Below are 23,800 nucleotides of genomic sequence, written 5' to 3' on the forward strand. Positions count from 1 at the left end.
TGAAGTATTTTATACCTTATATAAGCAATCTTCGTAGTTTCACAAAATTTAACGACAAAAACAGAACTCTCCAAATTATTCAATCGTTTCGCGTTGCAACGCTTTATAATTTTTAGGTTTTAAAATCGTCAAAAAATGCATATAATGGCTATATTAGACCATGGTAAATGTTCAGTATTACTGTTTCCTCACAAATATCATAACTAAAACGAAAATTTGCGAATCTGAAACAACTTTTTTCAATTTTGTCAATTTACCAAAGCGTGAAAAGATCCCTTTAAAGCTACCAACACGTTTCAGAACAATATCCCCATAAAAACTAACTTTTCAATGGATTGTTTTTTATCTTTACAAACATTGATCTTGACCCAAATTTAATAATAAGCCAAGTATACATTTAACTTTCATATACTGAAGCTCAATCTGCATTCAAGCTATTAAGCATAAATCATGTTTCATATTTTTTATAACAGTGAATTTACGCTTAAGCCAGCTCTACCGAATGAAAACCCATGGTAAGGCTGAAAATTATATACTGCTAGGCTGTTACCCCACCCAGTCGTTCATAAATAACATTATATAACAAAGGCTCATAGCAGATGAAGTATCTTACTTAATAAGATACACAACTTCAATACAATACCTTCATCCAAACTGAGGATATTCACCAGAAACCAATGTTCAACTTTAAGGAGCAGTAACCTTGACCTTTACTAAAAGCCCTCATATAAACCCAAGCTAGGTTCCCATGCAAGCTTGCGAGATCCTAAAAGCTTCATCAATATTGGTCTAAAAGTTATTGACAAGAAACAACCAGTTTGCTGTTTGTCTATTTTTTTTTGTAACAATGCCATTGACTTCACTTGCCCACAAGTGCAATCCCACCAAACAATGTCTTCATGTACATTACCTCTACACAAAATTTCAGTACATTATCTCCATCCAATCTTAAGTAATTGACTGGAAATGTTTTTCCTATTTTTAGCAACAGTGACCTTGACCATGTCCCGACAAGCCCCAAATACAACCCCAATTGAGGGCTCAAAACAAGCTTGTCATATCTAAAGTTTCATCAAGATCAGTCATCGCATACTAAAGTTATTGACAGAAGACCACCTTGTAGACGCGGCCTGTCTGCCTGACTGGCCACACGCTATCGCTTACTCTAAAAAAATAGTATTTTCAACTTGTTAAAGAAATAGTTGATTTCTCTGCACTGAGTATGGTAAAAATGTATTTAAAAGCTAAATTTTATGATGTGATGTTTGATGTAAATGCCATAAACTGGTTTTCTTAAATATTGAAGAATGAATAAAACATGTATATGTATTCGCAATGGCAACATTTTCAGAAGAAAAAGCAAAATGAATGTAAATGTAAATACAAATGTTACATATATATAGTCATTTTAAATAATTTGTAAAATATGTAAAAAAACTAAATCATCAAATAAACTAATTACAATATCGTACCCTTTGTTTTATTTCCATTAATTCACAGACAAAAAAGAGATGAGAATTAATGGAATGTAACAATAGAACATTTATCTTTGCTCACAGGTTGACCCAAATGAAAACACTATTGTACATACTGATTGTTAATATTATACATTTTAGATTAAAAATCTATTAAAATATAAGAATTGTGGACCAAACAAAGCATCAATTTGATTTTCTTTACTTTATTAGGCATATCATGCTGTCACTGCATATGGTATTGTATGCATTCCTCCATTTCATTCTCAATAAAAATGAATGGTTATTCATCATTTGTGGCTGTTCAAAAACATGTATCGAAATCCTCATTCAGATTATTGTAAATTGTAAAAAAGTATCCCACCAAGAAGGTGCAGGCTAGGGATTATTTTACTCATAAAACATGTGCTTAGACTTGCATAATATAAATATTGCTAAGCCTACGAGAGCCTAATGCATGCTTGTGGGTCTCAATATATTTGTTTGTTAGTTATAGTCGACCTTGCTCTAGATAAAAGAGGTTTAATGCATGTGCATTAAATGTCGTGCCTGATAAGCCAGTGCAGTCTGCATAGTCTAATCAGGGATGACACTTTCCGCTTTTATCGTATTTTTAGTTTCAAGGAAGTCCTTCCTTGCCGAAAATCAAGTTTAGGCGGAAAGTGTCGTCCCTGATTAGCCTGTGCGGACTGCACAGGCTAATCTGGGACGACACTTTACGCACATGCATTAAGCCCAGTCTTTCAGAATAATTCTCAATTGTTGAAATGCAACTTTAACATTGGTTAAGTTTATTCCTTAGTATGATGTCTTATTCTTGTTTCAAATTTGATAAACGTTTTCAATGAAAACAGAAGGTATCTTATGTAGCATATGGTGAACATAAGTATGAAACATCAGACACAAAGTCCAGTCTGCTATGTGTGATGTAGGGTTTCGTTCCAATATCCTACGTCAGTACTGTCTCTGAAATATAACAAATCACAATCAAAACTGTATACACATACATGTATTTGTTAGCAGCATTACACGTTATTGCAAAAGCTATGACAAGGTACAATTCACCACTTACAATCTCATGCAAAACAAAATTCAAAGACAGTTGATTATTCATATTTATTAAATATTGTTACTGTTTTTGTTCACAACCTAAACAAGAAAGATACCAGTAATTATTGAGACAATTTAAGCGCCGATGGCGTTGAAAGTCTATTTGCAAGATACAGGGAAGTTTCTGCTGAAGTAAATGTTAAAAGATTAGTTGTCTGAATGAAAATGTAAAAGACTATGAAAATGAACCAAGCAATAAAAGTCCCCTCCCTTGCATGTAGTAATATAATTGTCTCCCTTTGTTTTCAAGGGACTTAATTCTTTTAAGTTTGCCTTGAAGATAATAATTTTCTAACAGTAACTTGCTTTTGCCAATAACAGAATTGTTTTACGAACGAAATTTGTTTTAGTTTCTAAGAACGTTTTTCATGTAATACGGTCTTAGAAAAATTAACTAAAAATGGTGTAAGCAATGTTATTGGAAGAAAATATTAGAAAAAGTTTCTAAATGAAACATTGTAAGAATTACAAAATACTATATTAAATATCTATTACGTCTGCCCAAAATCAGGGAAGGCTTGGAAAAGGACAACCATTTCCCCTGTGATTTTGAAATGCGGTATAACAAAAGCCTATTTTCGTTGCAAATAGACTAAAAAATTGTATTGTTGATGGTGCTAATGGTATGAAATCATAGCTTTCTGGCTCTGAACCGTTGACCTTGGCCTTGTTTATATGACCTGTATGTTCAACTGCAAGACCCTTGAAAAAAAACATGTTTTGTGGAATTGCTATATATACTGTGAAATTAATGATTATTGAAATGTGGATATACATAGTGATTGGACAGTTAATATGGAGATATATATACATGTACTGAGAAATATGGACATTTTTCATAGAGATTGTAAAGTTTATATGGAAATATGTATATACTGTGAAAAAAATGATTATTTTTCAATGTAGATTGTATAAATGATATACAGAGAAATAGAGAAAATAGATATGGAGCTATTATGAAACTGGAATATGTATGATACATACAGAGCTCTAGATAAGAGGCGTATCTGCGTATTTACGCATTGAAAAAATAAATAAACGCATTAAAAATCGACCCAGTACGTAACAAAGCGCAATGAAAATATTGGTACGTATTTTAAATCGATTACAGTGCGTTACCGGTTTAACCAATAATACAGTTGAGTTTTTAGTGTAAGTTAACCTTTGAATCAAAAAAGTGAATCAAAATAAGCTTGTAATAAAAAATTTACGGCCCATAATGTTTGTGGATCAAAACAGGGACGTTTTAAGCGACCATCGGCTCATGCGGGAATATTTTAAAACAAGTCTGTTCATATCATCATTCTGAGTTCATTCTGTTTGCATTTAATAAAATTAATAACAAATTATAATATTTCTAGATTTAACACGCCATTTACTTTGTCAGTTTTCTATGGAAATGGAAATTACCCCTCAATATTCCAAAATACCCTTTTTGGCTGAAACAAAGGAGTAAAATATGCTTTAACAATAATTATAATATCAGGGGGTAAAATACCCTTTAGACTAAATCCTTATCTGGAGCTCTGGTACATATGGAAAAATTAAAATATTTTTTTAAATTACATTAAGAAAAAGGGACCTGTTATTGGTCGAGATTTTTTACAAAATACTATCAGACAATTCTTGAAAACCAGTAAAATTCGAGCTTATTTTTATGCAGTCAATAAACAGCCAAATTTTACATTTTATTACTAACAACTGTATTTTAAAAGTAAACCAAACCTCAATAAAAATGACTTGTTGTGTTTATTCCATTTTGTGATTATTTTGTTTAATTTGTCAGTATGTCTTCAAATAAGAGATAATGAGAAAAGTGACCATTATTCTTCTTTGTCTTTATTTAACATTTTCCAACATAACCTTGAAACGATCATCTAAAAGCAATCATCAAACTAGCACTACATTAAATTGTGAAACAGCACATTTAGTGAGTAATGTAACATAAAGAATGAGTGTGCTATATGTGTCTGTGTTTGTTTGTGTGTGTGTGCGTGTGTACGTGTATGTGTATGCATGCATGCATGTGTGTGTTTGCTGTGATAACCGTCATCTTAAGCATAACCGTCATCTTAAGCATAACCGTCATCTTAAGCAACAGCAATAATTATTGTTCACTATATACTAGTCTAGCAAATGAACAGATCTACTGATTGGGATTGAAACATATGTATAGCAAATCTAAAAGGTGGCAAACTTGGGGCACCATGAAATATCTGTCATTAAATGAGCCTTGTCAGAGGTAAACTGAATTAACTGCATGTGCTTAAAGTGTTGTCCCAGATAAGCCTATGCAGTTTGCACCGCTTAATCTTTAACTCTGATTTATGCACATGCTTTAAGCACAGTGTTCCAAGAACATGTCCAAAATAATCAACTTAAATGAAGAAAGTGATGGAACCTTTATCCACTAACTACAAAATCATGAATGTTGTTCTTACAAATTACGTCCTTTATCTATGGTTAGCGAAATGAATCATTAGATCTGTTACTTAATTTACTTAATAATAATGCCTCATTAAAATATCAACAAATGTTATTTTCTGATAAATCTTTCCAATGATTCATTTTATAGTAAAAACATATATGAAACTTTTCTATGTTGTCAAGTTTACTGTAGTTATGTGTTTGCAGCCATACTTGCTAAATTAAAAATCACATTAATTTTTCATATTATTGTAACAAGCACAAGTAAATGGTCATTCTACTATAAACATGTTTTGCCATATTTTTCAATTTGTTTGCATTTACCCTCAGAAAATGAGCCTAAAAAATTATTTTCTCATTTTGTTTGCATTTTGGGTAAAATATCAAAAATCTCGATCAACGAAAGATGTGCTTGTGAAACACAATGCTCAACTGAACTTTGAAGCTTCAAAGCAGCTATTTCACAATTTAAATAATGGTAACAAATTTATGGACCCTTGACAGTTACAAACTCAGCCTTGATTAGTAAGTCATGTAGGTAGACTCACACACCAAAAATCAGGTATCTGTAAGCGTTCAGGAAAACAATTCTGTAAAAGTCAAAGGAAAGTTTCTTTGCCAAAATCCTGAAACGGAATGCTGAACAGACGCACAGTGGAAAAGTTGGACGGACGGAAAGTCAGACTGCTATATGCCACCCTACCAGGGTCATACAAATGTGTTGTTTGAATAGTTCTTTGTTAAAAAAAAATGTTTAAGTATGTTTTGAAATCACAAGTATCTTTATCATGCAAAATTGTGAAAAACTGAAATGAGTTATAATGCACATGTACACAATAGCGACTAAGTGGGGGTGATTGGGCCAAAGAGAACTCGTATACCACCTTCTTCATCACTGTCAGAGCTGAAAATTCACAAACAACAAGATAACGGTATCAAAAATATAAGCCACATTCTAAGATCACTGGGCTTAATTTATATGCATAAAGCATCTTCTTAAATTAGCCTGTGCAGTGTGCACAAGCTTATCTGAGATGACACTTTCTCCTTAACTGGATTTTCATTCATAAGTGGAAAGTTTCGTCCCTAAATAACCTATGAGAACTGCACAGGCTAATCTGGGACACTACCTAAACAAATACATTAAGCCCAGTTTTTCCAAATCGAGACTCATATGCTCAGCACCATTCCTTTTGAAGATTACCATTAATTTGTTTCGACTTGAGAAAAATGGTTATGCCTTAGAAAGAGCTACAAAATGGCCTTATTGCACCTACATTACAATCGCATGATGGAAATATGATAGGCTTTTAACTCTTTCAGTGCTGGAACCGAATTTTGAAGGCCTTTGCAAACAGTTTGGATCCAGATGAGACGCCACAGAACGTGGCGTCTCATCAGGATCCAAACTGTTTGCTATTCTGATAGTATTCTTTGAAAAAAATTGAAGAAAATGCTAATTTTAGAAATTCAGCAGACTAAACTTTAGCAGACGACGAATTTCCCAGCATGCAAAAGGTTAAAAGGGTAAACTAATGTTAGACTGTGGGCAATAGCCCCTAAGCCATCTATCCACTGCATAATTTTCCCGGTAAGTCCTGCAAATTCTGCACAGCACATAGCTGAAATAAATGCCTAATGAAGTCAACGTTAAAAGATTAAAAAAAAAACATGGAGTTTTGTCCATCCTATGGAGTTTACTTTGGAATGGATTGGCATTACAGTGTTCGAACAAGAATAACAAGAAGTTAAATGTACATGTTTAATGTCACAAGAATTTTGCAAATGCTCACAGATGGAGATAAATGCACATTCTGTTAACAATAGTTATGCAGTTATTTACCGAAGGGGGAAAACATAAACTCTGTTAGCAATAATTATGCAAAAGCACACAATTGAAGGAAATGTATATTCATTTAAAAGGATTATAACCGGTGAAATGTTAGCAGACATAAGAAAAAAACATGTGAACAAAAACTGTGCAATGCTTAACCAATTTGAAAGATATGAAACTTTCTTTTCTTCTGGTGAAACTTTACATAAAAAATAATCTTTTTCATATCATAGTATTGCAAGTATTAAAATGTTTTTTTCCAAATTATAGGAACAAACTGTACAGATTTGAAAGTGAACCTTATAATGAAGAATATAGATCTAAATCTTTGAATACAAAAAAATATTTAGAAAACTCTTAGGTGTAATCAATGCTCATTGTTCCCGCAAACTCAACCAACCCTATTTTTGTGCTGACCCTAAACTCCTTTTTTATACTACAGGTTGAGGTTTTCGAGGAATGTTTGCTACACTTGATCATATTTAATAAAATAATATTAATATAAAGAGGTGAAATGTTGCATGGAGATTTGAAAGATTTCTATTACTGAAAATCCTGCTTAAATTAGAAAATAACGTGTGTTTACTGATACATGTTTTGTTGTTGGAAAAAAATATATCCTGGTGGACTACTTTAAATTGTCACCCCAATAAGTTATAACTGACTACTGAAGTAGCTGCATCCAAATTATTAACAAAGTATGTTAAAGATACAACATTGTTATCTCAACTATGGCGTGTCCCATGTACCCGAACACACTGTAATTAATTAGTAAGTATAAGTTACAACACTTGAACAAGAAAAATCTCCATGTGCAAATACCTAGTATCAAATTGCATCCATTCTAGCAACGAAGCATTATTTACATCTTGCTTGCCTGGCGCCCACCTTGTATATAAAGGATTATGAAGGATTAAAAGATACAAGTATGAGTGGACTAACATGCAGTACATGTAAGTAAAAGCTTACAACTACAAAATGAATTTATCACTGGTTTATTAGAACAATTCCCTTTAAAAGTATAAATGTTCTGAGAGTTTGAGCTGCATTCTCCTGACAGGGCATTTCATGGTTTTAGTAGAAATAAGTCATGAGTAATTAGTCATAAGTAATTACCATACCACAAAGACTAGAGAGATCATTATACATATTTCATATATATATATGTATGTACATGTATTTCATATATATTTATGCTTCAGTCCACATAACATACTCGTAGTTAAATTACCTTTGAATTGGAGCAAGTTCTTATATATATTTTAAAGATTTTTTTATATTGAAAACTTTTTTTTCCAGCAATTTAAATGCAATAATATTTACTTTTAAAAATTCTTGGTAGGAACCCAAAAAAAAACACTTAAAATGGAATACAAAATAAGTTTATGTTGATTAATTTCCCAGGTATCAACAGGTATACTTGTACAGAAACAGTGCAATTAAACTTTATTTTTGAAATTTATGAATGGACAGCTACACTAAAAAGGGCTGCACTTAATAAGTTAGATCGATCATTTGCTAAAGTTTTTTAGCATTTGAGCAAAAACAAAATAATAATTTCTAAGCTTCCTTGGCTAGTCTGAATAAAATATTATTTTCTGATTTGTGTACAAAAGATAATTAGATTTAACTATTAGTGAAATATAATGCTTATTGATACATCAATACTCTCTGGAATAGTCAAGAAACAAAGACTATTTTCTTTTTTGTGCACTAAATATATATATTTATGTATATGAGAAGCCCTTTGGGTAAATGTGGATTAATGCATGTGTCAAAAGTGTCAGCAATGATTCTGACACTTTCAACTTGTATGGATTTTTTCATTTAATGGAAGTCTCTCCTCAACAAAAATCCAGTCAATGCCGGAGTGTTGTATCTGATTAGCAGACTGCACTGGCTAATCTGGGACAACACTTAATTCACATGCATTAAGCCCCATTTTCCCATAGCACGGCTCAAATGATATAACATATGGTGACATATACTGCTAATAAACGTACCTAGTCCTTATGGAGTAGACGGGAGGGGACCCATCTCCCTCTTTCCTCAATTCTTTAGACTCTGCATTGTAGAAACAATAAGCACTTACATAAAACTTTACATATGCATTTTAACCCTTTACAACATAGAAACGTTTTTTGACAAATTTGTAGTCCCTTAGAAAGTTACATTTAATTAAATACCTTTCTTACTATATTCAAGTTTTAAAGGTTTCATTTCCAACCCTTAGTTACTGATGAGCAGCAAACAGCATAAAATCTGAACAGACTGCAAGTTACTTGCAGGCTTTTCTGATTTTATGCTGTTTGCATAAAGCCATTTTTGCTTTGCTTCTGAGTGGGAAGGGTTAAATATTATGGAGTTAAAATTGATTATAAACCACATGATAAGAGGGGTATGAAGGCTAAAGGAGCCACCTGACTAAAATCAAACACACAGACCTAACTATTTAAACATTATAAGCTCAGGGGAGCTTCAACTGATAAAGTACTCAAACTTGGCAAGTATTCTGTTAATAAAAAGATAGTTAACCAATGACATGTGCAAATAAATAAGATTGTAAACACTTAATAACTGGAAAACAACATGGATACCTCTGTTGCGCTTCTTTTTCTTCTTCAGTTGTCGTACCTCTGTCTCTTGTACTTCTGTCTCATTGTCCATAGTGTTACTGCAAACATCACACAATTATTGTATGCAGCATTTGCATATTTAATTAACTGTAAACCAATAATACTGACGATAAGGACCGTTACAAATGCATATTTCTAAACAGAATCCATGCTAGTTAGATCAAATCCCAAAATATTACTTTCTGGATGATCCCACACTTCAGTCCAAACAGCTATATATGCAATGTTGAATGTGGTAAATTTTAAGCAATTGTTTTCTGAGTTATAAACAACATATACATGTGTACTGTCTGTGCTTCATTTGGCAATTTGTATTTTCATTTCTGTGAAATATATTAAATAAAAAGAAACACAAATAAGAAATGAACAAAATAATATTGCAACAATAAAAATATACATGTCGAATGTTTATGTGAACGTGTAGTTACTGTTTACTAATAAGTAATCTGTAATAACTGGTAGGTTTACAACTTATACAGCTTAAATTAAAATATGAAATATTTACTTAATTTGTTTAAAAATACGCTTCTAATTTGATACATGCAGCAGATCTTATACAGTAACATCAACAACACATTTTTATCATATCCAGATAGATTAATTTACAATATATAAAATACAATATATGTATATAACATGTTGCGTGTTGTGAGCAGTCTGGAACAATATTTTGGTTCGCAACAGGGGATCACGTTAGTGCCAATTTTGAAGACTCTCTTAAAGTAATCTTTCACTTTATGCGTTTACATTATCATAATTTCTCGATGTATTTAATATTTATGGGTTGATATAGTGAGAGTTACTAGCAACACTATGGATCACAGTACACAGCACCTGCTATACTATTGATCTTTCTCATGTTGTTTAAAGTCTTCATTTTAATTAACAATGTGTTAAAAAAAAACTTTTTAATAGCTAAAAACGTAAATGGGATCTAAACTTACTTGTCTTTGACTTTCATTTCATGTTCTTCTAAAACCTTTCTGTACTGGTAATGTTTCTGAAACACAAGATGAAAATAGGATAGAGCACAGGTTATCTGGAATGACACTTCATTTGCATGCTATTAGGCCCAGTTTTCCTAGAACAAGGCTCATATTATCTATAAACAAGAGGGCCTGAAAGGCCCAAAGTCGCTCACCTGAGATAACAAGATATTATTGGGACAAATCTTCTGACCAAGATTCATGAAGATTGGACAATAAATGTGGCCTCTAGAATGTTAACAAGGTTTTACTATAGCCGTATATAGCCATATATAGCCATATAAGGAAAAATGCCCCGCCCCTGGTGGCCATGTTTTTAAAGCAACCAAAACCATTTTCAAACTCATCCAAGATATCATTGGGAAAAATCTTCTCATCAACTTTCATGATGATCGGAAAATAAATGTGACCTCTAGAGTGTTAACAAGGTTTTACTATAGCCACATAAGGAAAAATACCCCGCCCCCGTGGTGGCCATGTTTTTCAACCAACCGGTATCATTTTTGAACTAGTCCAAGATATTATTGGTATGAATCTTCTGACCGAGTTTCATGAAGATCGGACTATAAATGTGGTCTCTAGAGTGTTAACAAGATTTTACTATAGCCACATATAGCCATATAAGGAAAAATGCCCCACCCCTTGGCATCCATGTTTTTCAAACAAAGGTTACCATTTTCAAACTCATCCAAGATATCATTGGGACAAATCTTCTGACCAAGTTTCATGAAGATCGGAAAAATTAATATGGCCTCTAGAGTGTTAACAAGGTTTTACTATAGCCATATAAGGAAAAATGCCCGCCCCCCTGGCGGCCATGTTTTTCAAGCAACTGGCATCATTTTCGAACTCGTCCAAGACATCATTGAGATGAATGTTCTGACCAAGTTTCATGAAGATCGGACAATAAATGTGGCCTCTAGAGTGTTAACAAGATTTTACTATAGCCATATATAGCCATATAAGGAAAAATGCCCCGCCTCTTGGCAGCCATGTTTTTCAAGCAAAGATTACCATTTTTTAACTCATCCAAGATATCATTGGGGCAAATCATCTGAGCAAGTTTCATGAAGATCGGAAAATAAATGTGGCCTCTAGAGTGTTAACAAGGTTTTACTATAGCCATATAAGGAAAATTGCCCTGCACCCTGGCGGCCATGTTTTTTCAACCGAACGGCATCATTTTTAAACTCGTCCAAGATATTATAGGGATGAATCTTCTGACCAAGTTTCATGAAGATTTGACAATAAATGTGGTCTCTAGAGTGTTAACAAGATTATACTATAGCTATAATAGCAATATAAGGAAAAATGCCTCGCCCCTTGGCAGCCATGTTTTCAAGCAAACCTAACCATTTTCGAACTCATCCAAGATATCATTGAGACCAATCTTCTGACCAAATTTCATGAAGATTGGACAATAAATGTGGCCTCTAGAGAGTTAACAAGGCAAATGTTGACGGCGCACAACGCACGACGGACAAAAGGCGATCACAAAAGCTCACCATGAGCACGTTGTGCTCAGGTGAGCTAAAAACAAGAGATGTGTTTGTCAGAAACACAATGCCTCCTATTGCGCCACTTTGAAGCCATAAATTTGACCTTTGACCTTGAACGATGACCTTGACCTTGAGCTTTAGCCACTCAAAATGTGCAGCTCCGTGAGATACACATGCATGCCAAATATCAAGTTGCTATCTTCAATATTCAAAAAGTTATGACCAGACTTTAACGAAGGTAAAAGTTTTAGGAACGAAAAATACAATGATATTTGACCTTTGTCCTTGAAGGATGACCTCGACCTTGACTTTTCACCACTCAAAATGTGCAGCTCTATGAGATACACATGCATGCCAAATATGAAGTTGCTATCTTCAATATTGCAAAAGTAATAAAAGTTTAACCAATGTTAAAGTTTGGTGACACACACATACAATGACTGACACAATGACAGACAGACAGGCCAAAAACAATATACCACCGATCTTATCAGGGGGCATAAAAATCATGAGTGGAGAATGGATGAAAACTGTTGGACATTAAAACAAGTGGTCTTCCAAAGAACTGTACAGCCAACTGACTGTATAGATTTTAAGATGATTCATAAATGTCTCAGTATGAACAAACCTTTCTGATTGCCAAGGCAACCGATGATGGGGTGTCAGGGATGAGATAGGCCAGCAGAAATTTCAGTACAAACACAATATGCTGCAAATAAAAAGATTACTTCTTGGTGACCACCAAACAAAATTCTGAAAATCAAGAGTTTTCCTAGCCTTTTCTTGAACCTGCGAAGCTTCAAAAGTTGAACAAAATCAAGTCACTTAAACGCATTAGATGGGAGTGTTAAGCGTCATATAAGTGCATTTAATTATAATAGGTAACTTGTGTTGGTAAGTTTTTTTTTGCTTTTAAAATTACAGGTCATTAAAAAAGAGATTGAATGGCATTTAATTTGACTTATTTGACGTTTTGACTTATTAAATTGGAGGATATATAAGGTACCTCAAATCCGATGACAATCCACAGTTTCTCATAGGTGGTGTACTTTGAGCCCCATGAGGAGGTGAATGCAATGAGGAATGCGTTACTGACCACGCCTGCAAAGTTTAGGAACTGCAGAACAACATACCAGGTCCCTGCCAAATGATAAATATAAAATGGGATCACAATGTCATGAACTCAAAAAGTGCATGCAAAGTACAATTTAAAACAAAATGGTGTGGTCCTAGACAATATTTCTAAACTAATTTACAGATAATATGCAGGGTTTAAGTTCTTTGAATGAAGAAAACGGAGTTACATGAAAGCATCTGTTAGTCCTAAAAACTTAAGCTTAAAAAACAAGATATGTGTTTGTAAGAAACACTATGTCCCCTTTTGCGCTGCTTTGAAGCTATATATTTGACCTTTGACCTTGAAGGATGACCTTGACCTTTAACCACTCAAAATGTGCAGCTCCATGAGATACACATGCATGCCAAATATCAAGCTGCTATCTTCAAAATTGCAAAAGTTGTTGCAAATGTTAAAGTTGGCGCAAACAAACAAACAAACACACAAACCAACAGACAGGGCAAAAAACAATATGTCCCCCACTATAGTGGTGGGGGACATAAAAATAGCATCAAACAATATTTTAGCTTCATAACTCAAATGTCAAATCAATATTAATGAGCCCTGTGGTGATAACATCAGGTTAATGTCACACATGATCTGCACTTTCAGTTAGGAAGACGCCTGTTACACCCAGCATGGGGTAATTGCAATGGTGGTCATTTGTTGTCATTTATTTAACAAGAGCACCGCATAACGGGTGCCAACGCTCGGCTGTGGGTGCAGTTTTGAATAAAAGAAAGATTGTCAGAATTATTTTTTTTTAGAGGTCAAGTGATGTTAAAATCCATCAATAAATGGCACAGCTATGGCTGAGGTGGGAAATTTCAGATGTACATTAAACGGACAGTGCCACTGCTCTATGCCGCCTTCTTCAAAGGCGGGCATAAACAATGGCTGTTAAAAGGTGACAAGAAGCTCCCGTACCGATATCTTCTGCAATGACAGGCTGAGGTCTCTGGTACCACCATAACATCCTCTTGGCGTCAATCCGGATATCCAGTAACAACACCAGAAGGGCCAGGAGTGGGGCCAGTGGGAAGGATACAGCAAACAACTGAAATGGGTACAGGTTAGTGTAGGGGATAATATAATGGATAGAAAAGTTTAATTAAGTTTTGGAAAACAATGAAGTGTAACGTGTAATTCTTAAAAACAGATAAGTGTTTTAAGTTTGATTCTAGATCAGGGTACTAGTAAATATGATAACAATAGCAATATTTGCCAGCAGTGCACATGTTACATACATACATGTATTTTATAGACTTGTGTGCATGGAATGCCATTCCTGTCAGTGCTTTTAAAGACAGGGGAACAAAAAAACAAGTTAATGAGGAAGACATTTTTAGGAGAGGACAATCAAAATGTACACAAAACAAAGAAATTAGCAAGGTACCATGTCTAGTTTAACTATACCTTACATGTTTTCTAGCTTTCAATTCATACCCTGCCAATACAATGGTTAATTTTTAACTTACAGAAAATCAAAGCCTCCCAAAAAGTATACAGGTCATGGCTAGCTGAACACTGATAGTTTTCACCTCTGACACTATCCATAAACCATATTCACTCAGAAGCAAAGTGAAAATGGCTATATGTAACCAGCACTTAAACCAGACCAGCCTGTGAGTAACTAGCAAACTGTTCAGGTTTTATGCTGGTTGCTGCTCACCAGTATCTAAGAGTTGGAAAAAGGCCTTCAAAACTTTAATCTTTTGAGAAAAGACTTCAATTTATTTTGATTTTCTATGGGAATACAAACGTGTCCAAGTGCGTGTCTGGTTAATCCCACATAACTTTGAATTCCTCACCATCATAAGTCCATACAGCAGAATCTTTTCATTGTACTCTGCCATGGTGAAGGGGCCTAGAGATGGTTTCTCACTCTCGATTTCCAGGAGCGTCTTCTCTGACTTCGGTTTGGAGTCCACACGGAGAAGCTTCCTCAGGAAAGGGATACAGGCACAACACTGACACCTGGCCCTCCATTGCTTCAACAGCCACCTGGGACACACAATGGAATATTATAAGACAATGAGACAGTAATTGACAAAAACAGATTGTGCGCAAGAAAATGCTTCTGGGAAAAATTATGTTTCTTGTTGTGTGTAAAATGTGGTACAAAGAGCATTCCATGCGATTGTGATTGTGAAAGCATCATTTCTTTCAAAACTTGTTTGATCTTTAATACTTGCTTTTAGTGCTTTTCCATGTAAGATATATTATGGGTTACATCTACAGGTTGGTTCACATATTTTTGCAACTTAATGTGGAAAATCTTAAATTTTGATGAATTTAAGTTCAAAATTATGAAAAAGGAATCGTTAATGCCCATGTTAAAATGAAAAGTTTTCCAAAAAGGAGAAATACTAAAACTCTAAACTTTGAATCGTTAAAAAATTGTTTTTAAAGAAAAAAGATTAGGATGACATAAACATAACCCTCATACGCCACAGCCCCAACGCCTTACTCCTGTTGAACCAACAAAAACAAAAGAAGGTTAATATGTGACCAGCACAATCAGCAGTTCTACATACGGAATAATGACGTCTGCAGCAAACTTTGGTATGGGTTTGGTGATCATGAGAGTGAGGACTTGGAAGGACAGCTGGGACATGCACGTGCCCTCACAGGCATCCTGGTATTTGGCACCAAGTCCCAGTATGCCGTTGTCATCCACCCTCTGAAAATATATAGTAAGTCTGGCTATGAGAAAACTGGGTTTAATGCAAGTGGGTTAAGTATCGTCCCAGATAAGCCTGCGTAGTCTGCACAGGCTTATCAGAGATAATACTTTTCAGCTTGTATGCAATTTTTTGTTTAAAAGAAGTATCTTTTTAGCAAAACTGCAGTTAAGCTGGACAGTGTCCTCCCTGATTAGCCTGTGCGGACTGAAGAAAGTTTTGACTTGAGTGTCACTTCTTGAAATAATTCCTTCTGTTTACAAGACTATCAAGGTCTTACCCCTCTAGCGAAGGCGATGTAGAAGCATGCAGAGTATGTGTTTACAAACTGGAAGGCAAACAGCTTGATGATCAACGAGTCATTGTACTTGGTCTCTGTGCGGTGATTCTCTGCAATGAAGGTGCGAGACGTACTAAATCAGCAGCGTTCTAGGAAATCTGGGCTTAACGCATTCAAGTAAAGTGTCGTCCCAGATAAGTCTGTGCAGTCTGCACAGGCTAATCAGGGACAACACTTTCCGCCTAGATTGGATTTTTGTTTACAAGAGACTTCCTATAAACAAAAAATCCATGAAAGTGTAAAGTGTCATCCCTGATTTGCCCTTGTTGATTGCTTAGGCTATTCTGGGACAACAATTCATGCACATGCCCAGTTATCCAAGAATGTGTCACACTCAACATCACACAGCAGAAATAACATTGTTTCAAACTTGAGGTAAATAATGGTTATTTGAAGTTAACAGAAAAAAACAGCAAGAACAACCCAACACCCATCATAGCTTTAGGAACTTCAAAGAACAGGTTTAACAGTACCGCCTAAACCTACTTATGCCCTGTATGGAAAAACAAGGGACAAAATTGTCACAAAACCAGGTTTTCAACTCAAATTGTGACCTTGACCTTGGAGATATTGATGTTATTCTTTTGCGCAACACACCGTCCAATGATGGTGAACAAACGTGCCAAATGATTATAAAATCTTATCATAAAATCTCACAATGATTGATATAGTTATGGCCCGGACAAGCTCATTTATGGCCATTTTTGACCTTTGTACTCAAAGTGTGACCTTGACCTTGGAGATATTGACGTAATTCTTTCGCGCAACACACCGTCCAATAATGGTGAACAAATGTGCCAAATGATTTTAAAATCTCACAATGAACAACATAGTTATGGCCCGGACAAGCTTGTTCCTCCCGCCCGCCAGCCCACAAGCCCGCCCGCCGACATTTGTCAATCTAATAACCAGTTTTTTCCTTTGGAAAACCTGGTTAAAAAAAGAAATACAAAAAGCAACATTTGAAAGTTACGGTTGCCAGAACTACACACATCAGTGCCACCACAACCATCATTAGCTCAATAAAAATAGACAGTTATTTCCATGAACTATATATTATTATCATTTCATGTAATTTTTCTATAGGTGACTATGATGAATTCTTTCAGTGCTGGAACCGAATTTTGAAGGCCTTTTCAAACAGTTTGGATCCAAATGAGACGCCACAGAACGTAGCAGCTCAATCAGGATCCAAACTGTTTGCTATTCTGATAGTATTCTTTGAAAAAAATCGAAGAAAATGCTAATTTTAGAAATTCAGCAGACGACATAACAGCAGACGACAAATTTCCCAGCATGCAAAGGGTAAATGAAGTGTATCAGTGTTTCATGTTGACTAAGGGTAAGCTTGATGCTTATTTATATGGTTATTAGTTAATCAATGCATGCAAACATTGAGAAGACTTCATGCAAATTCACTTAACTTATCATGTTTGGCATAAACTAACATACACTCACCCCAGTCTGTGAGTTTCTTGGCGAGCCAGTCATAAAGCTTCCCAAGTATCAAGATGGAGATGGCGTTGAGAACGGATGATACGATGGTGGAGACCATGAGACACTCACTGCTACTGAGAAGCCTGCAGTAGTCCACTGTGGCAATGACCCGGTACACGATCACAGCAGACACACTGATGATTACCACACATATCTGAAAGCATATAGGGACATTTCAATGGTCAATTCAAATCAACAATTTACATAAAAATTTGCAAAAAATGATCGATACTAAAAATGTTTTATAGTAAAAATGTCTTTTGATTGCTTATTTATTTTTATTGAAAGATTCAATTGAGCATAAAAACAATAATTATTAGGAATTCTGTTGTATAGGTATTTAACATTGAGGGTGTTAAACATAGATCCAGCAAATTGTTTTTATTGAAGGGGTATATCACTCACAAAATTCTGAAATCGTGCAAAACTACCATCAATAAGATTTGTTTAGAGATATTGTAGTATTATTCAATATTTATTGCCCCTTCTTAAAAAAACATCCTTCATTATTTTGTAATTGTGCAAAAAGATTTATTTTTTCTAAATGTCATAGTTTTAATATCTCAGTGATCCATATAACTTTAAAGCATTAATCTGAATAAAATGTAAATTTAAATCAGCATGTTAATTTCAATTTCAATAAATGTCTTTATCATCACTGCCATAAATCTTTCATTCATAACATGAAATATTTTAAACAATTCACAACTGTCAATTTGTTGCCTTCCTCTAATTTCCCTTTTGTCTCTAGAATGCTAGCTAAAGGTATTGATTTATGCATCTTTAACCGACCAGTTGTTAAACATTTTACACTTAACGCTTACAGCTATATGTAACTCAAAGAAATTTGCCCCAGCTAAAATTTCGCTTCAAAGGCATGGGAAAGTAAAGCTGTGTAAAGCTCCATTTACCATGAATAGCAGAGTGCTGATGGAGAGGAGGAATTTCCAAGCCTGTCTCCTGAACGGATAGTACCAGTCTACCTCCTGGGTCACTGGGTCCTGATGGAGCAGAGAAAACAGTACATTGTCATGGTGCTGATTAAAAATGACCCTAGCCATGCGAAAATGGGTCTTATGCCATATGCCATCAGCTTCACTTCAGAACAGCCTGTGCAGTCCGGTCAAGAGCTACCTTGTCTGCTAATGAGACCTTTCTTCTTCTTTATTATTTTTTATCGAGTGCACCGGGATTGTCTCCCATATGGCCATCGCCCCCAGAAAGACGTGTTAGTTGGTTACGGGGGATAGTGCAAGATACAGGAGACACCCCGTTCCAGAGGTGACCCTGGGTCTTTTAGTGCCCTGTGTATAGCACCTAGTACACTGCACCTCGGTTTAACGTCTCATGCGAAAGACGAGTTAGTAGGTTAGGTGCAGCGGGGGATCGAACCAGCGATCTCTGGATTGTGAATCCAGTGTGTTACCACTAGACCACGGATCCGCTACTAATGAGACCATGAAACCTTGCATGACTTTATAGCAGACAGGGTACATCCTGACTGACCTGTGAACAATGTGGCAGATGGAACAAGACCCACTTTAGCATGACACTGCTAAATTGCCATAAATATTTGTAAAGTATCTCAAATTGGACAATGCAACATCAACAGTTGACAATCTATAGTCTTGTAATTGTTTCATATAAGTGTAGTAATTTGTGTTAAGTAAGATTTCTAAAAGTAAAGCTTAATCACTAGGAAACCTGCAAGGAAATAAATGATGTTTAAGAATAAAAGAAAGTAAGACCATGCCTTATTTAATGACAATAAGTAGTTATAATGATTGGTGCGATATATTTCAGGATAAATGAAATATCCAAATTACCAAGTTGATGACTGTGCATAAATTACAAAGTTGTAACTAAATCAAATGATTTCATAGTACATCAAGGCCTGAGCACAAAACCATTGCATTTGATATATAAAAGCTAAGCAGATACATAGGGAATATTACAAGTCTGTGGTTTTCTCATGTGTTAAGCACAAAACATAAATGTAACATGATATTTACATGACATCATGGCCTAATTATGATGAGTTCATTAGTGATGTCATTCAAAAATCCGGTATTTACCAGTGGTTTAATACCAAAACTTATTTTACCGTGTGAGATACTGATTTCTGATCTGGTCTTCTGTATTCTATACCAAAAATACACCAGTATTTCATCCAGATCATCTATAATGCATGTGCATAAAAGTGTCATCCCAGACTAACCTGTGCAGTTAGCACAGGCTTATCAGGGACAACAAATTCCGCTTTTACAAGCACATACAAATACTTTAATGATTAACATTTGATTGTTTAATCACGTACAATTTTTCTATCAGTGCCATAGAACTCCGGCCTGTCAGGCTCATTTTCCTCAAACTGTTCTACGTCCCACTGGTATGCGAGCTCTGACTGCTTCCTCTTCCATGCCTCAAGAAACAACGTACCTGACACAAATAGCAGCAGCATTTATATATGAGCCGTGTTCTAGGAAAACTGGGCTTAATGCATGTTCGTAAAGTGTCATCCCAATTTAGCTGGTGCAGTCCACACAGGCTAATCATGGATGACACTTTCCGCCTAGGCTGGATATTTTTTAGAAGAGATCTTCTTTAAACGAAACATTTCATAAAAGTGGAAAGTGTAATACCTGATTAGCCTGTGCAGACTGCGCATATACATTAAGCCCAAGTTTCCCAGAACACAGCTCTTATACCATCTTTTGGTAAAATTTGAAAAATGCATGCTTATAGAGCAATGGGATACAAATTTAAGTTTATAGTTAGTGGGACAACATACCATTGCTGCTTAGCTTAATGGCTGTAATATGTTTAAGTTAAGTTTAGCCCAGAATTTGACTGTTGATTATGTTTATTAACTTAAAAAAACAAGAGCTGTGTTTGTGAAACACAATGCCCCCTACTGTGCCGCTTTGAAGTCATATATTTGACTTTTGGCCTTGATGGATGACCTTGACCTTTCAACACTCAAAATGTGCAGCTGCATGAGATACACATGCATGCCAAACAACATACAATGACAGACGATCCAGGGGCAAAAAAATATACCAAAACTAAATGTAAATGTCTCACCCCAAAATTATGTACGGCATATTATTTAATCAATAGAAATAAATTCAAAGAACTCATGAAATACTTCTATTATTGTGCAATAAAACTTATACATTGAGTAGGGAGACATTTTTTTTATTTTCATGACACAACATTATGATTTGTAATTGATAATTTTAAATTACAGGAATTCTATTCATAAACATGAGTTTTAAATTTAAACATTTTGTTTTTAATTAGAGGAATGCTATGCAAACTAAACTATTCATCCTCTTACCCCAGATACATATAAACATGGCAAAGAATGGTGTGACATCATTGTCAAAGGATTCCTTGATGTTTCTGAATAGATCTGTAAAGTTGCCACTGGAAAATAATATGGAAAATTAAAATGAAACGCTGCCTTTGCCATCATCCTATTTTACTTATGACAATTAGTTTCTTATGTATCCATAAAAATGGATAAAATGTTATTATATTAATAATCTTAATGTAAGTGTTCATTCAAAAGCAGTTTAATGTGATTCTAATATAAATTCATAAACACTTATGTAAAACTCATTATTTCATCTCATGCATATTTAAATATCTTACCCTGAACCTGAGTTTGTATTTGAATTCAGTGTTTTCTGTATGCTGAAATATATATGAAAGGCATTGTGCATGGATGTAAGACAAAAAGCAACAACTAACTGATCATGGCATATTCATAAGAGTAACACAAGCAGTTTGTATATATAGCTTATTTGCTGAACACGTTTCAATACTTAAGGCCTTAATTGCTTGTAACACTAAAATGATAATAGATTTCTTTCATTCAAATCACAAGTAAATTACTAAACATAATAAGTCCAATGTTGTTTAATCAAGTTCAAACTTCAAAAGATGAAAGTGTAATCAACTGAAAATCAACTGGAAATTATGAAATATCAATACAAACATTCTATGACAAGCAATTCTGTAAAAAGATTACAGAAAGATTAAAAAGATTACACTGTCAAAAAGATGCATATACTTGTTATGAAAATATGCAAAATTTTAGCTTCACATAAACCTACAGCAATGCAAATTGACATAATAATACAGCTAACAAATAAAATTAGCCACCATATAATCGAACTGTTTACATGTGGATAGACAGAGCACATGAGAACAGTTAATTACAAAACCCCACTTCCTTTAGTCATTGTATTATAGTTTGTTTATTGATATTGCAGAACGAACAATGAGTTACATAACCAAACATAAAAAAAATATTAATAAACTTAAGTTTCTCAGGTGTGCTTATATAATTAATCAAGTTAATGTTGTCCAGCTATATGACTTGTTCAAAATGCATTCACCCTTTCCCCCATAAGAAGCAAAGTGAACAAGAGCTGTCAGAGGACAGCGCGCTCGACTATTCGAGTGCTTGACAGTATAACGTAAGCCATCATGGGGAAATTGTTCATATTTAATAATTTATTAAACTATCTTTCAAAAATAAAAAAAGGAATAACAAAAATTAAAATTGTTTTTTTTTTTTTTGGGGGGGGGGGGGGTAGGGGGGGTAGAGGGGGGTGTGAGGGGGGGAGAATTTATTAGATGATGTTTAAAAAAAATGGGGGGGGTGGTGGGGGGGTAGGGGGGGGGTCGAGAGGGGGGTATAATGTGGGGTGTGGAAATTTATTAGACGAAGTTTAAAATAAAAAATGGGGGGGGGGGGGTTTGTGGTTGGGGGGGGGGAGGGATTCTGGTAGGGGCGTGGGGTATTGTTTGGGTGGAATCCATTGTGGTATTTAGGTAAGTGTTGTATTGTCAAAGTAATAATAAAATGTGATCATAAATAAAGAAGTTATGGCAATTTAAGCAAAAGGTTCAATTATCTAAGTGTAAAAGGGGCAATAATTATGTCAAAATGCTTGATACAGTGGTCTGCTGTTGTTTATAGATTGGGGTCATGTTGGTAAACAAGTATGCAACATATAAAAGCAATATGTCAAAGGATATAGGAAATATTTGGGGTAATACGCAAACTTTAACATACATTTATCAATAATATGCATATTCTAAGTATAAAAGGGGCAATAATTATGACAAAATGCTTGATAGAGTTGTCTGCTCTTGTTTATAGGTTGGGGTGATGTTGGTAAACAAGTATGCAAAATATAAAAGCAATATGTCAAGGGACAATAAAAATAAATGGGGTAGTACGAAAACTTTAACATTTGCTGCATATTCTAAGTGGAAAAGCGGCCATAATTATGACAAAATGCTTGATAGAGTTGTCTGCTCTTGTTTATAGGTTGGGGTCATGTTGGTAAACAAGTATGCAAAATATGAAAGCAATATGTCAAGGGACAAATAAAATATTTGGGGTAGTACGAAAACTTAAAACATTTGCACGCAGACGCTTACGCTAACGCCGACGCTGGGGTGAGTAGGGTAGCTCCACTATATATATTTCATATATAATAATCTAAAAATGGCTTTTGCAACTAGCATAAAACCAGAAAAGCCTGCCAGAAACTCGCAGTCTGTTCAGGTTTTATTCTGTTTGCTGCTCATCATTAACTAAGTAATGAAAATGAAGCCTTTAAAACTTGAATTTAGTAAGAAAGGTATTTAATTACATTTAACTTTCTATGGGACGACAAATGCATCAAAATACATATCTAAGTGGTAAAGGGTTAAGAAAGCATACCTTTCTACAAGGCCATACAAGAAGACTGCAAATCCAAACAGCATGGGTAACCATAGCGATGTTATGAGCACCCCTGACCAGGCAAAGTAGAAGGCAATCTTCTCACCAAAGTAGTTGCGTATCTTCCAAAGGGGCTGAAACTAAAAAAGGCAAAACTAGGATTAAAATCCAGTTAGGTATTAAAATTGTTTTGAGGAATGCATTGTGATGCTGATACTATACAAAAAGCCTAAATCTAATCTATCAAACTATCAAGCTTGCGTTCAGGGGTGTGATTGACGGGAAAGAAAATTCTGTAAACTAATTTTGGACAACAAAATATGCATTTACTGGGTGACAAACATCTTAACAAAGACAAACAAATATACACATCTTGTGAAACTTTACCAGATTTACTTGATCTACTAAGTATACACATTTAACAGAATAAATTGGGGGCAAATTCTGTA

The 23,800-nt window shown here is 34.7% G+C and overlaps 1 protein-coding gene across 1 annotated transcript in view; it reads right to left on the bottom strand.

Annotated features, from left to right (window-relative positions):
* The window catches only part of LOC127876845 (anoctamin-7-like), a 52,463-nt gene that overhangs the window by 4,930 nt on the left and 23,733 nt on the right, over positions 1-23,800 (bottom strand). The window contains exons 12-28 of the mRNA XM_052422335.1: positions 23,352-23,491; positions 21,263-21,304; positions 20,946-21,034; positions 19,923-20,044; positions 18,517-18,606; positions 17,567-17,759; positions 16,049-16,158; positions 15,622-15,767; positions 14,896-15,088; positions 14,012-14,141; positions 12,974-13,107; positions 12,596-12,676; positions 10,427-10,482; positions 9,444-9,520; positions 8,850-8,910; positions 5,897-5,916; positions 288-2,441 (exon numbers count right to left, since the gene is read on the bottom strand). Of these exons, the coding sequence (XP_052278295.1) occupies positions 2,425-2,441; positions 5,897-5,916; positions 8,850-8,910; positions 9,444-9,520; positions 10,427-10,482; positions 12,596-12,676; positions 12,974-13,107; positions 14,012-14,141; positions 14,896-15,088; positions 15,622-15,767; positions 16,049-16,158; positions 17,567-17,759; positions 18,517-18,606; positions 19,923-20,044; positions 20,946-21,034; positions 21,263-21,304; positions 23,352-23,491 (1,701 nt within the window). The 3' untranslated portion in view covers positions 288-2,424. The remainder of the gene's footprint in view (positions 1-287; positions 2,442-5,896; positions 5,917-8,849; positions 8,911-9,443; positions 9,521-10,426; positions 10,483-12,595; positions 12,677-12,973; positions 13,108-14,011; positions 14,142-14,895; positions 15,089-15,621; positions 15,768-16,048; positions 16,159-17,566; positions 17,760-18,516; positions 18,607-19,922; positions 20,045-20,945; positions 21,035-21,262; positions 21,305-23,351; positions 23,492-23,800) is intronic.

This window comes from Dreissena polymorpha, chromosome 4 (assembly GCF_020536995.1).
Source record: "Dreissena polymorpha isolate Duluth1 chromosome 4, UMN_Dpol_1.0, whole genome shotgun sequence".
Taxonomy (NCBI): Eukaryota; Metazoa; Mollusca; class Bivalvia; order Myida; family Dreissenidae; genus Dreissena; species Dreissena polymorpha.